The following is a 16100-nucleotide window of genomic DNA, read 5'->3' as shown; positions in this document are numbered from 1 at the left end:
ACAATATAAGCATATTGTTTAGAAATACAGATGCAAACACCCAAATAAACTGCTAGAAGATGTGAAAGTCGTTGCCTCTGGAGAGAGGGAATAGTCTTGAGAGATATGGGGTGGGGTTGCTATTTTTCTTTGTAAGCCTTGCAGTACACTTGATTTTTGAACTATGTAACTATGCTACTACTTATTAAAAATAAATGAAAAAAACCATACAGACCCAGCACATGAACATAGTGGCTGCTCAATAAAGGGCTACAGTACTTTGGTTGCATGGGTTTCAGGCCAGGTACAGCCTCAGCGCCCCACAATTGCTCTGGAGGACAATAAGCTTTCTCTAGGAGCTGGGTATGAGCTATTGTACTGGCTACCTTGATGGAGCTCTTAAAGATCCTCTCCACATCCAAGTCCAAGCTGCCTTCCCTGCAGCTTACCGTCTTCACCTGTTTCCTTGCCTATCTTTCCCAGTGGACTGAGCCCTCTAAAAGCTATATTTTGCATTTTCCATCTCTTTCCTCCCCCTGCCACTCTTCAGTGGCTAGCCCACGGCCTAGAAGCTGCCAGGTACTCAGTACTCAGCAATTCTCTCATATGTGAGTATAAGCAGAAGCAGTTTATGTTCTAAAGAATTCCTTGTGGGGATGCCTGGGTGGCTCAGTTGGTTAAGCATCCAACTTGATTTCAGCTCAGGTCATGATCTCACAGTTCATGGGATCGAGCCCTGTGTTGGGCTCTGTACTGACAGCATGAATTCTCTTTCCCTCTCTGCCCCACCCCCGTTCATGCTTTCTCTCTCAAAAATAAACTTAAAAAAAAAAAAAAAAAAAAAAAAGAATCTCTTGTGAGGGTAAAAGCATTGTGGAAAGGGTGGGGTGGCTAGGTGAGGCTTGGCAAGAAGGTGGTGAGGCCTGGCCCACTGGCCTCCTCTGACCAGCTGTTCAACTCCTTAACCATCCCTGTGCAACATTCTGTCTCATTTGTGGTTCTGCCACCTAGGGGGCCAGTTGATCATATCAAATGCTTCTGTCCTTCGCCACAACTGGCCTGATGCACTGCCCTTGCCATCATGGGGAACCCGAGGATACAAGTGGGCTCCTCCAATAAACCCTTTCCCACAAGTCACCCCAGCTACTTTAGAGGAGTTCTGCCATGTGCCAAGCATGCCACCAAGTGCCTATGTGCACTTGTTCATTTAACTGTCATTGGAGTCCCAGGAGTTAGGTGTTGGTCCTCCTGTCCTTATCATTTTACAAGTGAAAGAACTGAGGTTTGCAGAAGCTAAATACCTTTCTAATGTGTTCTTAACCACTATTCTGGAATCCCAATAGCTGACCTCTGTTTCCAATGGTGTCAGAGAGGAGACCTTTTTTTTGTTTTTAACATTTTTGAAGTTTTATTTATTTATTTTTGAGAGAGAGAGAGAGGCAGAAAGAGAGGGGTACAGAGGATCCAAAGCAGGCACTGTGTGGACAGCAGAGAGCCCAATGTGGGGCTCGAACTCACAAACCATGAGATCATGACCTGAGCCGAAGGCAGACGCTTAACCAACTGAGCCACCCAGGTGCCCCAGAGCTGAGACTATTTTTTGTTTTGTAATTTTTTTTAACATTTATTTTTGAGAGAGAGAGTGCGAGCAGGTGAGGGGCAGAGAGAGAGAGAGAGAGGGAGACACAGAATCTGAAGCAGGCTCCAGGCTCTGAGCTATTAGCACAGAGCCCAACATGGGGCTTGGACCCACGAATCATGAGATCATAACCTGAGCTGAAATCAGATGCTTAACCAACTGAAACACCCAGGAACCGCAAGGGCTGAGACATTTGATAAGAAAAGGAAGACTGAGAAAGAAAGTATCTTACCCAGGGTTACATGGAAGAGCCTGGACTAGAACCCTGTCTCCTGACTTCCTGCCCAGTGCTTGCCCACCACTGCACAGTGACTTTCTGTTTGAGCCAGCCTATCTGCCTATCTGGACTAGGCAGCAAACAACTCCACTCCTTCCTTTCTACCACCCCCACCAGTCACGAAATTGAGAGGGTGGGAAAGAGGCCCTCCTTACCTTTCCAGCACCACTCTCTCCGCTGACAATGATAGACTGGTTGACTGGTTCGATCAGGCTCTGGACATTCCTATAGGTCTGTTCACCCACAGCAAAGATGTGAGGCCTCAGTTTCTAGAACATCAAGGGGTAAAGGTCACATGAGGGAATGACTGTCTCCAAATAGTAGCTGATCCAATGATGGCTGAAATGGGGAGGCTGCCAACAGCAGTACAAGGAGGCTTCCTCTAGAAAAACTTCCTGGCTGTAACAGTGTTAGACCAAACTATGGGACCCCTATGCTGGCTATAATTACCCATCTTCTCTCAGACTGGAAGCAGTGCTGGCCTTGACCAGTCTATAACCTTAACACTCTGTCCTACCATCTTAATAGTCTTTTTCTGCTATTTATTATTTTATGTTATTGTACTTTGTAGCATGCAAAGAATTTTCCTACAAGTTACTGCCTAAAAAATCTATGCATTAGGGGCACCTGGATGGCTCAATCGGTTAAGCATCCAACCCCAGCTCAGGTCACGAGCCTGCAATTCATGGGCTCCAGCCTCACGTCATGCCCTGTGCTGTCAGCTCAGTCTGAAGCCTGCTTCGGATTCTGGGTATCCCTCTTTCTCTTCCCCTCCCCTGCTCTCACTCATCTCTCTCTCTCTCTCTCTCAAAAAGAAAAAAAGCATTAAAAATTTTTTTTAAAAATCTGTGCATTAGTTACATAGCTAATCCTATTGTATAAATGAGAAATCTGAGGTTTGGAGGGGCTAAATAACCTTTCCAAGGTCTCTCAGCAAGTAAATACAACCATGTGATTTAAATTCCAAGGCCACTGTTCTTTCCATCAACAGGTATTTAATTATCCTCAATGTGCTGGGCATTAAACCAGGCACTGGGGAGATAGGTAACCATGACATGGCTTTTGCCTTTGAAGAAGGAGTCAGTCAGTGAGACATGGGCTCTCAGAGCAGACTTCCCAAAGAGTCCACTTGGACACTTAACCACACACGAGCTTCAGGAGGGCGATGCCAACTGCATGATGCCTAGCCAGCCCAGCACTGCCTGCCTAGCAATTACCACCTACCCACAGCTTCCTGAAGGGAAAAGGCACCATTCTGGATGGTGTCAGAGCCATCCCTCTGCACCTGCCCCTGCCACCTCTTGCCTGAACTGTTAAAAGCTTCCAACTGTTCTCCCTATATCCTGTTTTACTTTCCTGAACCTAACTCTAGTCAGTCCCTGGGGACTGACTCCCTATATCCTGTTTTACTTTCCTGAACCAGCTCTAGTCAGTCCCTGGGGACAAAGCACTGTAGATTCACTCTGCCTGCTTCAGACCCTTCTTATCTCATCTCCCATCTCATCTACTACTTCTCTCCTTGACAGCAGCCTTCCTGCCAGCACATTTGCTCTTGCCTCTCCCTGAACACATCATGCACTTAAACACCAACTAGCCAATTCCCTGCCTGTACCACCTCCATCCCATCAGCATTTACTCCTCTCATTTTTCTCAGCGAAGAGGAACACATGCAGAGTTTTCTAGGGCAGTCCTAATCACATGTAATTTTCTTCTTTTCAAAAATGTGGTTTATTAAATACACAAATATACCTTTGTAAATTCTTTCCTATTAATAAAGTCACACATAAGACAAAAATCTATTATCCCATACCCTTATTTTAGGTTCCAAACTCAGTTAAACAAGTATTTATCTCCCACTTTGCACCTACTGTCATGTGTCCAAAATTCAATCTCCTGGTGGGCAGGGCCATGGCACCAGCAGACTCTGAACTACTGCATGGCTGGTGAATAGGTGGATAACGATGAAGATGCTGTAAGGAGGCCCAGGGGGACATGGCAGAGCCCTGAGGCCCAGGAAGTGGCTGAGGCTTACCTGGGGCTGAGGAGCAGCGTGGTACTCTCTCATCAGTGCTGGTGAGTAGAGCTGAGGCACAGGCTTGAAGGGGTTCAGAGCCACCAAGGTGCAGCCAGCACTGGTGTAGAACATGTCCGCTGCGTACCGAGCCTGCAAACACCTCAGAACTGAAGCAGAGGCACCTTTAGCAAACTGTGGCTCAAATACAAACATAGACAAACACTAGCCTAACAGCGCTACCTTTGCAATTAGCCAAATGCCTTTAGATCCCAGCAGCTCCCTGATGAATAGGTCCAAGATCTAATTAAGATGAGACCCAAATCCGGAGCAAAGTCTGCCCTGGGGAGCCTGGGTGCAGCTGCCAGACAAAGGTCTGGAGCAGCCCATTTGGCTCCAGGTGAGGAGTCCTGTCTGCCTTGTTCTGACCAGGGGAAGCTGGCTGAATCCCCACATCACATCTCCACCCTCTTGGAGAGGGCACTTTTTTTTTTTTTAAGATTTTATTTTTAAGTAATCTCTACGCCCAACATGGGGCTTGACATCAAGAATCATATGCTCCACTGACTGAGTCAGCCAGGCACCCCTTAGAGATGGCACTCTTAAGGACAGGGAGGCCCATACCTGTCTCCAGCGTCACAGGATTCACCTTGGTGAGGTCATCCAGCTCGTGCAACAGGGCCTCCCCGCCCAGGAACTCCTGTAGGTCTTCTCTGAGGGATTTTCCTCCTTGGGCATCAGAGCCTGAACTGTGGCCATTAACCTGAGAGGCCATGAGAAGAGGGCCATGAAAGCTGGGACTGAGACCAGCTGGCAGCAATGTAGGGGTAGGGGGCCTATATAGCAGCAAGAGAACAGGCTTCTAGTTCTACTACCTCAGACACTAATAACATAGGCTGGCTGGGGTTCATATTTCAGGTCTGCCACTTACTAAGCCTATGAACCTGGGTAAGCTACTTAACTTCACTGAGCCACAGCTTCTTCATTTGTAAATAAAAGAAAATAAAACCACTTCACTCACAGGGCTACTGGACAGAAAAATAGGAAGATATAGGGGCACCTGGGTGGCTCAGTCAGTTGAGCGTCCAACTCTTAATTTTGGCTCAGGTCATGATCCCAGGATCGTGCGTTGGGATCTGTGCTGACAGCGTGGAGCCTGCTTGGGATTCTCTCTCCCTCTGCCCCTTTCCCCAGCTTGCACACTCTCTCTAAAAATAATAATAATTAAAAAAAAGAAGAGATACACAAAGCATTTAGTGCCTGGCACATAGTGTGTACTCAATAAATGAATAAATTCTATCCCCTCTCCTCTGGATGAGCTCCAGCTTTCAGGCTGGCCAGCTACCAGCCTTACTAGGCCTGGCAGGGGTGGGGCCCAAGGTTGGGGGCTGCTGTAGGGGGACACACAAAAAAAGAATCATGGTTTGGGCCTTTTTGGAAAGAGACCATTTAGCTTGTGATAAAAAATCAGCTGTGAGGTAGCCCCACACCTTCATCACCTGGCTCTTGGGGCTTAAATTTAGCCTGGCTATTTAATTAGTTTCCTCTGCCCTGGGTCTTTTTGAGAGGGAGACTGGCTTGGAAGTTGGATGAGGTTAAGAATAGGTACCAAGAGGAAAAGGCCCTTTCTCCTTCACCCTTGCTCATCCTTTATGCCTACACTTTCCACATGTTTTCTCTTTCCATTTTCCTCTCATGGTCCCATTTCTCCTCCTATCTCTCTGAAGACTGCAGGAAAGATGGGGTGGAGAATATAAGGTAGTAGCACCTGGCTGAAATCTGCTTTTGGAGAAAGGAGTACATGATATGACCTGTGTAGGTTTCCAATGAGATTAGTGAACATTAAAAGTTCAACCCCCGCTAGCCAAGGTGGCAAGTATCATCTGAGAGGCCCAGCAACAAGTTTCCTTCCAAAGATATTGCCTGTTTTCTGAATTTGGGCCCACCATAATCCACAAAGTAGGCTCTTGGCCTCCAGGATAAATGCTAAGGTCAGAGCATGGCTGGATCCATGCAAATCCCTCTGTTCTAGACGGGTAAAAATCACAATCTGAGCCATCATTTGTGATCAGCTCTGATCCAACCAAGGAAGTAGCTAAGTATAATGGTCAAGAGCCTGGACCTGAAAGCTAGATTGCCTGGATTTGAATCCAGATTCTACCACTGCCTAGTTGTACAATGTTATGTAAGTTCCTTAATCTCTCTGTCCCTCAATTTTCCTCATCTGTAAAATGGGAATGGTGGTAGCACCTACCTCAGACACTAATAAGCACATCAATATTTAGAGAAGGCACCTGGCATATGCCCCAAAAGTTAGCTATTATTATTCTTTTAAAAGCAGCTCTTCTTTAATTAGGCAATAATATGTCAATGCCTAAAAACTACACATGCCTCTTAAGCCTGCAATTCTGCTTTTAGAAAACGGTCCTGGGGCGCCTGGGTGGCTCAGTCGGTTGAGCATCCGACTTCGGCTCAGGTCATGATTTCACAGCTCGTGAGTTCGAGCCCTGTGTCGGGCTCTGTGCTGACAGCTCAGAGCCTGGAGCCTGCTTCTGTTTCTGTGTCTCCCTCTCTCTCTGCCCCTAACCCACTCACATTCTGTCTCTGTCTCTCTCAAAAATAAATAAACATTAAAAAAAAAATTAAAAAAAAAAAAGAAAACAGTCCTATGTAAAGGCCATAAGAAGATTCAGTATATATTCAGCTATTTGTAATTGTAAAGCAAACTGAAAACAACCCAAATGACCAAATGGTAGACAATTTATAGTATATCCTTACAATGAAGTAAAATAGGTTACAAAAAAGTATGATAGCTTCAAATCTTTTAAATATATATATATATTTAGGGAAAAAAATACAGGATATTTTCTAAAATGTTATCTCTGGGTAGTAAAATTATGGGTAATCTTAAGGTTTATTTAGAGAGCGAGAGAGCAAGAGCACATGCATGCATGAGTGGGGAAGGGGCACAGAGAGACTCCCAAGCAGGCTCTGCACTGTCAGTGTGAAATGAAGCCCAATGCGGGGCTTGAACCCATGAACTATGAGATTACGACCTGAGCCGAAATCAGAAGTTGGACACTTAACCAACTGAGCCACCCAGCCACCCCAATTAAAATTTAATGTTCTTTTTGCTTATATTTTCTACACCGCTTAACTTAACCAACTGAGCCACCCAGCCACCCCAATTAAAATTTAATGTTCTTTTTGCTTATATTTTCTACACCGCTTATAGTGAATGTGACCTTGAATAAGTCACTTAACCTCTCTGAGCCTTATCTCCAAAATGGGGATAGAGTAGCACTGTACATATAACATTGTAACTTGTTTGAGGACTAAACAAAATTATACATGTAAGATGCTTAGCATACTACCCACTACATAGCAAGGGCTCAACACAGAGAAGCTTGCTAGTATGGTTGTGATGAACATTACTGCTTTAAAAAAAAAACAAAAATGTTTATATATTTTGAAAGAGAGAGTATGCTCGAGAGCTGGGGAGGGGCAGAGAGAGAGGGATAGAGAATCCCAATGCTGTCAACACAGAGCCCAACCTGGGACTTAATCCCACAAACTGTCAGATCATGAGCTGAGCCAAAATCAAGAGCTGGACACTTAACCAACTGAGCTACCCAGGCACCCCATTACTACTTTCTTAATAAGAAAAAAAAAAAAAAAAGTTAAAAACAAACAGAAAAAGCCAGCGCAGACAACTGTCTCACCGACTTCTCTGCAGTCTCAAGCCCATTTCATGACACAAAAGTCTGGAAGATGATCAAGTAGTAGTGTCTATTAGGGCTCCCTTGAGGCTGCCTGGCTTCACACTTGGTTATCCTGATTAAGTCTCAGGCACTCACCTGCCTAGGAGTCCACTAGACTGTGAGCTCCTAGAGAGCAGGTATCACCTTAAACATCTGCCTCAGCCCAGTGCCTGGCAACATTTTGTAAAAATTCAGCGAATATCTACTGGCATTCTCTGGACAGAGAGGTGCATAGGAAGGATGATATGGATAGGAGATGGGTGATTTGGAATCCTGCAAGGCTGAGGCCATAGTAGCCTTTTTAAGGAGGCAGAGGCCTGGAGTAAGGGCAGGTTTCATGTCACAATAGCAACCCCTCACTCATGATCCATTCATCAGAATTCTTCTATATTTCCACATAGACATCTTCACCCACATTTTTGCACAAGCTGACCTCTTTGCCTGGAGTACTTATTTCCCTTCTCCCCCGTCTACTTCCTACATATTCTTTAAGGTTCAGCTTCAAAGAACACCTCCTCTTGGAAGCCCCAGGCTTTCATTGTACCTCAACAGTTCAGGCTGGCAGGGACATTTCTCAGGACTCCCTCACTGGTTCAGGCTTATGAAATCATCAAAGTGCCTTCAGGATTCCCCTACCAATCCCATCTTACCATTCCCAGGAAAAAGAGCCAAAGACCATAATAAGAGAGATTCAAATTAGGTATCAGGAAAAGATTCTCAATGACAAATGAAAAGTGACTGGAGTGACTACATGAAAAGAGAAAAAAAGAAAAAACCTCTAAGGGATCTTTCCCTTCCAGGTCAGGGCAAGTGGAAATTTCACTCAGCCAAGTGACAGATGGGAAGATGCCTTAGGTGCTTCAGGGCCTAGGTTACCCAAAGGTGAGGTTTTACCTGCTGGAGCATCCTGCTTCAATGTGGTCAGCCAGGGTTCTGGGTCATAGACACAAGGAGTTCTATCCACCTGGTCATGGGGGCACAGGCTGGAGCATGGGTCCAGCAAAGGGCTTAGTTCCAGAGGAATCTGAGAAGAGTCACCCCCAGAGCCTATGACATGAGAGAGAAAACAAGGGCCACACACAGGTAAGGGCTTCTCCAGGGTGACTCACTCTTGCTCCTCCCACCAAGCATGAGGAACTGCAATGAGAACCAGGGCAAGCCTGGGCAAAGAGGAAAAGGCTGTCCTATCCCCTGCCAATTAGGGAACAGGGAAAACTTTTATGAGAACCTCGAGAGGCTCCCGGGGCTCCTTCAGGGCCAGTTTTACTACAGGGGTTTGAGGTAGGGCTACATATGTTCTGAGTCAGTGTGCCATGGAGGATGAAGACACTAGGAGACAGAGAAGTCTCATGTCCTATCCTCTCCACATCCTATTTTAGTATAGTCAGTAACTGATAGAGCAGGGAGGCTGGAGTCAATTCCTGATCCTCTAGGAAAGTTGTTGTAAGGGAGCAAAATCACAGCTCAGTCATTCATAGGACAGCCACATCACCTTCCTGGCCCACCTTGATCCCTCATCTTGAAAATGGGGATAGTAAAATCTACCTTACAAGGTAACCTTCAGGTGGGTTGTGAAGGTCATTGATGTCATGGGAGTACAAATCTGAATATTCACTCAGAGGGGGAATATTGTTAGTACTACTCAAGACAGATAATCCATTTGGGGACACTAATCAGGTAGAACAGTCCAGTGTCAACGTTAAGAAGGCAAGGATTTCAGAGGAAAATCTGTCTCAGAGACGGAGCGTTGTGAGGCTGTACCCAGGCCAATTTCTGAAAAATTGTAAATGACCCTCAGACTCAGAATTTCCCAGATCTCACACCTCCCTAGCAAGAAGGGATGAGGATGAGGGGTGTCTGTAATGAATTAACCCTGGCAGAGGCTTTTTTGAGGCTCTGAATACATCCAGCATTTGAAAGAACTCAGGGATAAGGACTTCACGGAAACTGGAAAAAGGAGAGAGGGCATCAGAAATGTGTTGGGCACATTCACCTTGGACACTAACCATATGCTGTCTAAGAGAGAGCCATGAGGAGGCCAACCAAGACTCAAGGAGAACAAAGCTCCCTCAACTCGAAGCTCATTTTAAGAGAGGATCAAAGGGGGAGCATAATAGGTTGTGGAGTTAGAAACGAAAGACCACAACTCCTGCAAGGCAGATCACACTAGCTCTCTAAACCTTATTCCGTTTACTCGTTGGCAAAAAGTAATACTAATATCTACACCTCAAAATGCTGAGTTAAGGATCAAATGGGCTAGTACCTCAGAAGCAGCTTTGCAAAAGTTGTTTATTACGATGCAGCGTTCGTTCATAGCCAGAGTCAAGTCAGATGAGAGCGGTTTTCTCCAGTTCTCCCAGCTCTTGCTCTCTCCAGTTTTCGCGGTTACCTGCCTAGAATTTCTGGAAAGGGTGTGACCACCGTGGGTAGAACAGCGATGGTAATGAACAGATGAAACACCAAGGCAAGAAGCAACCTGATCACTAGGCTCCTCCTCCCCAGCCTCAGGTTCCTCCTGGGCTTAGAGGGCAGTGGGAGGGCAGACGAGAAAATCTGGGTGAGGGTCCTGGGAACCCAAGGGGGGCCATCCCCAGGTTCACGGCGGGAACCAGGACTTCCTCTCTGGACAAGGTGCCGCTCCGGAAGCACCTGGCACGGGGAGAGTACGTCCTTCCCAGGAAGGTGGATGTGACCCTAGCCAAGGGCGCGGCTACCTTGACGCTTCCCGGTACCAGCCGCCCCTTCCCTGTCCCTAGGAGGACGAGGAGAGGGGCAGGAGCCGGGACTCAGCCTACCAGCTGAGACCTTTCCCCTACTTCGGGCCGCCTCCTGCCAACAAGGTGGAGAGGTGGAGGGTGACCATAGAAGGTTCTTGTTCTTGGCAGGGGCCAGGAGCTGGGCTGCCCTCTCCTGAGATAAGAGACGGTCAAAAAGGAAATGGGAAAAGGGAGAGGAAGACGCCCCCTGTTCCTCAGCGCTCCATGGACAAACCTGCCCCTTCGGGGTCGCAAAGCGCTTCGGATCTGGGCTGGGGGTGACACTCACCGGTCCCACGGCTTGAGCCGCCAAGCCGACTGCGAAGGCGGGCGAGCCGGGAGAGGCGGCGGGAAGAGCCTGGGAATGAAAGGGAAGAGGAAAGGGCGGGAGCGAGCCGGGGTGGAGAGGAAGCCTGGGCGGCCGGAGCACACGAGCTGGCTGCTGCTCTGACACAGTGGCCGGAGCGGGCCGGCTCCTCCCCCAAGGCGGGGCGCGCACCGGCGGCGCGGAGCGCACGTGGCCCGCTGGGGATGCCGGGGTCTGAGTTAGGGCTTCAGGTGGGACAAACTATTTTGAGAAGCTGGGGTAAGATGGGGATGAGCCGCAGGCCTCCCGTGTTCTGGCGGGAGAAGCAGGGCTTCCGGGGCCTCACAGGGCCGTGGGGTCCTTCAGTAGAGGACCCCGTGGTTGAACACTGAGCCAGGGCCTCAGACCCCACCACTCCGACAGAGCCCCGTCAAAGGGTTCGAGAGGGTGCGGTGAGACGCGTGACGCGCCTGCTCCGCCCAGGCTCCTCTGACGGACCGGGGCGCAGCAAGCCCACCACCGGAAAGAACAGGCATGGGGAGACGTCGGGGCCAGGAAACTGGCTCCAGTCCTGGGCGGGGCGCGCGCGCAGAATCCACCCGCCGGGAAGCGCAGGCGCCCCACCTCGGCCGGAAGCCGGGCTCGGGAGGCGGAAGCGGGTTGCTCCCAGGGGGCTGTGCGGCTGCGGTGGGAGCCTGGCAGCGGGGCTCATAGAGGGCTAAACTGCCAGGGCGCCGAGACACCGAAGGCACGTGAAGTGTAAGGGCCGCCACAGCCGTGTCAGACGGGGAAAGGACTCCTTTATTTTTAAAGGCCAGTTTTTAAAATTTTTTTTAATTTGAGAAAGCAAGAGAAAGTGCACGTGAGAGGGTGGGGGGACAAAAGCAGAGAGACTCTCAAGCTGGTAGAGTGGAGCCAGCCACAGGGCTCGATCCCACCACCCTGGGATCATGACCGGCCTGGAAATCGAGTCCGAGCTCAACTGACTGAGCCACCCAGCTGCGCGTCCCCACTAGTATCGGTTTGTTACAGTGAGATATTGTTGTTGGCTCAGACCATCAGGCATGTATGCATTCATTTGTTCAACATGGTTCTGGTTTAGTCAACAAACTTCTTCCTGTGTGCCACTTTTCAGACACTGATACATGACAGAAAGGTGTTTTACATCCCTTTGAACCACTAACACTAGTGTGTGCCATACACCCATGCCTCCCTGCCCTCGCCCCTTTCCCCAGTATTAGCATCCATTCTACCTATCTACACCTTAACCTGAAAACTGGTTAAAACTGGCTGTAGGGGCGCCCAGGTGGCTTCATCGGTTGGGCAGTCAACTTCGACTCAGGTCGTGAGCTCGCAGCTTGGGAGTTCCAGCCCCACATTGGGCTTTCTGCTGTCAGAGTGGAGCCTGCTTCAGATCCTGTCTCCTTCTCTCTCTTCCCCTCCCTTGCTCGTGCTCTTAAAAAAAAAAAAGAAAGAAAGAAAAAAAAAAGTATGTAAATGAGGTAGGGAGACTCCTGGAGCTCTGGATGTCACTGGAGAACTAGTATTTTGTACTGGAGGCAATGGTTCAGAGAGGCTGTTCACACAAACTGAAGTACTCCAAGGTGTACTTAAATGCCTTCTCTCCCTGTCCCTCTTGGCTTTGACTTGAAGTCATTAGTTAGGTGTATTCAATTTGTATTACAAAATCTTAATGACTTATCCTATACTTTGTAATAGGAATTCCTAGCTGACTGATAACATTTTCAGGGGTTATATCCAAAATTGCCTTTTGAGTCTGCCTTATACTGAGAATAGCTAAAGGTTTTTAACCAATAATTTCATACTAGTAGTATGACATCCTTTTCCTGATGTGTTAGTGTTAGGTTTCTTCCCACAATCTTTGGAAGGAAAATCACAAATTCTAGTTTCTGCTCTGATTTGAAATCATTACAGCCTAAAGTTCTGCTCTGAAACCTAAGAATAAGGCTAAAATCCAGTAAGGTTCATATATATGTCAATTCCACAAGAACTTTGCTTTTCCAATGCATTCCTTTGCTCATTTTCACAGGAAGAAGTAAAAAAATGTCTCAGAAGCAGATGAAGGAAGCTTTTGTCAGTAACCACAATGGAACCAGCGTGCTGGAAGTCACCCAGGGCTTGTGTTTGCCTGCACTCTGTATCGTGTGCAGAGGGCTCCTGATCATTCTCTCACAGCACTTGTGTTCTTCACATACCTGGAGAACTAGATTCTTCATTGACTTTGTTTTCCTAATAATTCCCCTGGTGGCCACTTTGACCATTTTGTCTTCATTTGTCCTCCTTGAGCACCTTGCTGTAATTATCTGTGGGGCAGGGCTGTTCTATCAAATATACTGCAGGAGAACTTGTGCCAGAATGCCTGTCCAGAAAATGCTTGAAAAATTCTTGAAAATCAGTATAGAATCTGAATACATTCCAGCCATCTCTTGTTTCCGTGTAATTAACAGTACATTTACTGCTATTGCCATTTTGGCTGTGGACTTTCCACTTTTTCCCAGAAGATTTGCCAAAACTGAGCTCTATGGGACAGGAGCGATGGATTTTGGAGTAGGAGGTTTTATTTTTGGGACTGCAATGGTTTGTCCAGAAGTTAGGAAAAAATACACAGAAGAGTCCAGATTTTATTATCTTACAAAGTCATTGTACTCTGTTTGGCCATTAGTCTTCCTAGGAATAGGACGATTAGTCATTATAAAAGCCATAGGCTATCAGGAACATTTGACTGAGTATGGAGTTCATTGGAACTTTTTCTTTACCTTAATAGTTGTGAAACTGATAACATCATTGCTTTTGATTATTTTTCCTCTCAATAAATCCTGGATTGTGGCAATCAGCATTATTGTGTTATACCAGCTGGCCCTTGACTTTACCCCACTGAAAAGGTTAATTTTGTATGGCACTGATGGTAGTGGCACAAGGGTTGGTTTATTAAATGCCAACCGAGAAGGAATAATTTCTACCTTGGGGTATGTGGCAATTCATATGGCTGGCGTGCAAACAGGGTCATATATGCTTAAAAAAAGATCACATGTCAAAGACTGGATAAAAGGAGCCCACTGTATTTTGCTGACAGCTATTAGTCTCTTCATATCTCTCTACATAGTTCAGGTAAATGTAGAAGTAGTATCTCGGAGAATGGCCAATTTAGCCTTTTGTATTTGGATAGTTGCTTCTAGCCTGATCCTTCTTAGTAGTTTATTACTGGGTGATATAATTTTGAGTTTTGCCAAATTTCTAATTAAAGAGGCTGTGGTACCATGTTCTTGGAAACTGATCCATTCGTCTGTCACAAATAAAAAACATTTAGAATCTCTGGTCTCTGAAGCTGAAAGAAAGGAACCCAGTCTTTGTTTAATCACAGCTATGAACAGAAACCAGTTAATTTTTTTCTTGCTGTCAAATATAACTACTGGTCTGATCAACCTGTTGATAGATACATTACACAGCAGTACTTTGTGGGCCTTATTTGTGCTCAATCTCTATATGTTTACCAACTGTTTAATTATATATGTGCTACACTTGCAAGATAAGACAATAAAATTTTGGTGATCAGTATGGGTAGGAAGTACCTGTGGTAGAGCAATATTTTAATGAGGAAGAATATTAAATGTGAAGAAAATGGGCTTTTGGCAACCCAGTGTTAACCATATTTTTTTCAACCCTCTATAAATGATGCTTAATGTTTTAATGTGTCTCAACACTATATAAAACAAACCAATAGAGAAACAAGTCTTGTGACTCGTTAGAATATTTATTAAATTTCAGTATTTTAAAGAAACTGCAGTTGTGACACTGAAAGATTGGAGGGTGAGGGGGATTTTTACTTTCTATCTTATTACATACCATTCTGTATTTTTTTATTGTATGACTTATAACATTTACATGAAAACATCTCAATGTGAATTTATTGTATGACTTTTATAATAAAATTTACATGAAAACATCTCAGTGTGAATTGTGGAATTGTCAACACTTCTTTACTTGCTCAATTTTAACCTTTTAAAAAAGCCTAAGTATATGAAAGCAAGTGTTTATAATCAAATACTTAAATACCACAAAGTCAGAAAATAGTTAAATGCTCCAAATGGAATGAATTGTATGATGCAGTTTACATGCCTAGTAATTATGAGACAATAGTTTTACTTTGGGACTGATTATTTTTTTAGCCAACTCTATGCTAGGAATGATAAGCAGGTTTCCTGATATCTTGGAGCTTGCAATCTAGTGGGGAAACAGACACTGAACAACAATTATAAACTGTGTTAAGTCATGAAGTATGGGTTGCCAAGAGTGTCAAATCAAGAACTGACCTAGTAGAGTCAAAGTTTTTCCCACAGATGGTATTTCTTTAAAGATTTCATTTTTAAGTAGTCTCTACACCCAATATGGGGCTCTAACAACCCTGAGATCAAGGGTTGTGTGCTCTACAGACTAAGCCAGTTAGGTGCTCCTAGATGGTATTTTTTTGAACTAGAGCTGATGGATGGTCTGAGGACCATGTGTGTGGTTAAGGGAAGGGGTAAACAGCATTCTAGGTAGAATGTATCCTTCAGCAAAGGTCCTGAGTTGGGAGGATAACTAGTACATCTTGAAACTCAAGGCTGGAGTTCAGAAAACAGGAGTAAGTAATAAGCTAGAGAGGCGGGCAGGGGCCTTATCTCATCTACTATGTTAAAGGGAAAGAGAACCAGTGAGAAAATCATGTACTAGGCTGATTTAATACAACTAAGCTATATTAAAGTTTAATATCCTACTGAGAATTTGAGTCATTTAAAAACTCTAAGTAGATATTTGAACCAGCTGTTCAAAATTGTTAAGATTTTAAAAATATAAAATTCTTAGTTTCTGATTATAATGTTCCCTGTATATTGTTTAAAGTGGGGGGAAAAAGGGGCGCCTGGATGGCTTGGTTGGTTGAACATCTGACTTCGGCTCAGGTCATGATCTCAGTTCATGGGTTCGAGCCCTGTGTCAGGTTCTGTGCTGACAGCTCAGAGTCTGGAGCCTGCTTCACATTCTGTGTCTTCCTCTCTCTCTCTGCTCCTCCCCTGCTTGCACTCTCTCAACAATAAATAAATGCTAAAAAAAAAAAAAAAAAAAATTTTTTTTTAAGTGGAAAAAAAAAGAACTAAAATCTGCCTATTGTTTTCTATTTTCAAGTAGAAATCTAATCATTATAGAAATAGGCAAGGGTCAGAATGTTCAAGTTAATTTTATATTTGGTAAGCAACCTGGATTATTTTTGTAGTATGGGTGGAGCCTCCTCTAACATTAAATTTTCAATTTTCTGTTTTGATCAGCTGCCTCTAAATTAGTTAAAAATTTATTCCTTAAGTCGTTAAATATGAC

General features: G+C 45.4%; 2 protein-coding genes across 8 annotated transcripts in view; one reads left to right on the top strand and one right to left on the bottom strand.

Annotated features, from left to right (window-relative positions):
- MYO19 (myosin XIX) overlaps positions 1-11191 on the bottom strand; it is a 31335-nt gene extending 20144 nt beyond the window's left edge. For 2 of the 4 annotated variants that reach the window (XM_042966855.1, XM_042966852.1), the window contains exons 1-3: positions 4531-4681; positions 3928-4076; positions 2051-2164 (exon numbers count right to left, since the gene is read on the bottom strand). In XM_042966855.1, the coding sequence (XP_042822789.1) occupies positions 2051-2164; positions 3928-4076; positions 4531-4681 (414 nt within the window). Of the gene's footprint in view, positions 1-2050; positions 2165-3927; positions 4077-4530; positions 4682-8561; positions 8715-9930 lie in introns of those variants that run through there. The other 2 variants (XM_042966853.1, XM_042966851.1) reach the window with 2 other exon arrangements.
- The window catches only part of PIGW (phosphatidylinositol glycan anchor biosynthesis class W), a 40887-nt gene extending 26203 nt beyond the window's left edge, over positions 1-14684 (top strand). For 3 of the 4 annotated variants that reach the window (XM_042966866.1, XM_042966867.1, XM_042966865.1), the window contains one exon: positions 12781-14684. In XM_042966866.1, coding sequence (XP_042822800.1) covers positions 12795-14300 — 1506 coding nt within the window. In that variant the 5' untranslated portion in view covers positions 12781-12794 and the 3' untranslated portion in view covers positions 14301-14684. Of the gene's footprint in view, positions 1-11296; positions 11544-12780 lie in introns of those variants that run through there. The other variant, XM_007096013.3, reaches the window with a different exon arrangement.
- The last annotated feature ends 1416 nt before the right edge of the window (positions 14685-16100 follow it).

Source organism: Panthera tigris, chromosome E1 (assembly GCF_018350195.1).
Source record: "Panthera tigris isolate Pti1 chromosome E1, P.tigris_Pti1_mat1.1, whole genome shotgun sequence".
NCBI lineage: Eukaryota > Metazoa > Chordata > Mammalia > Carnivora > Felidae > Panthera > Panthera tigris.
This window is presented reverse-complemented; position numbering and strand designations above follow the sequence as displayed.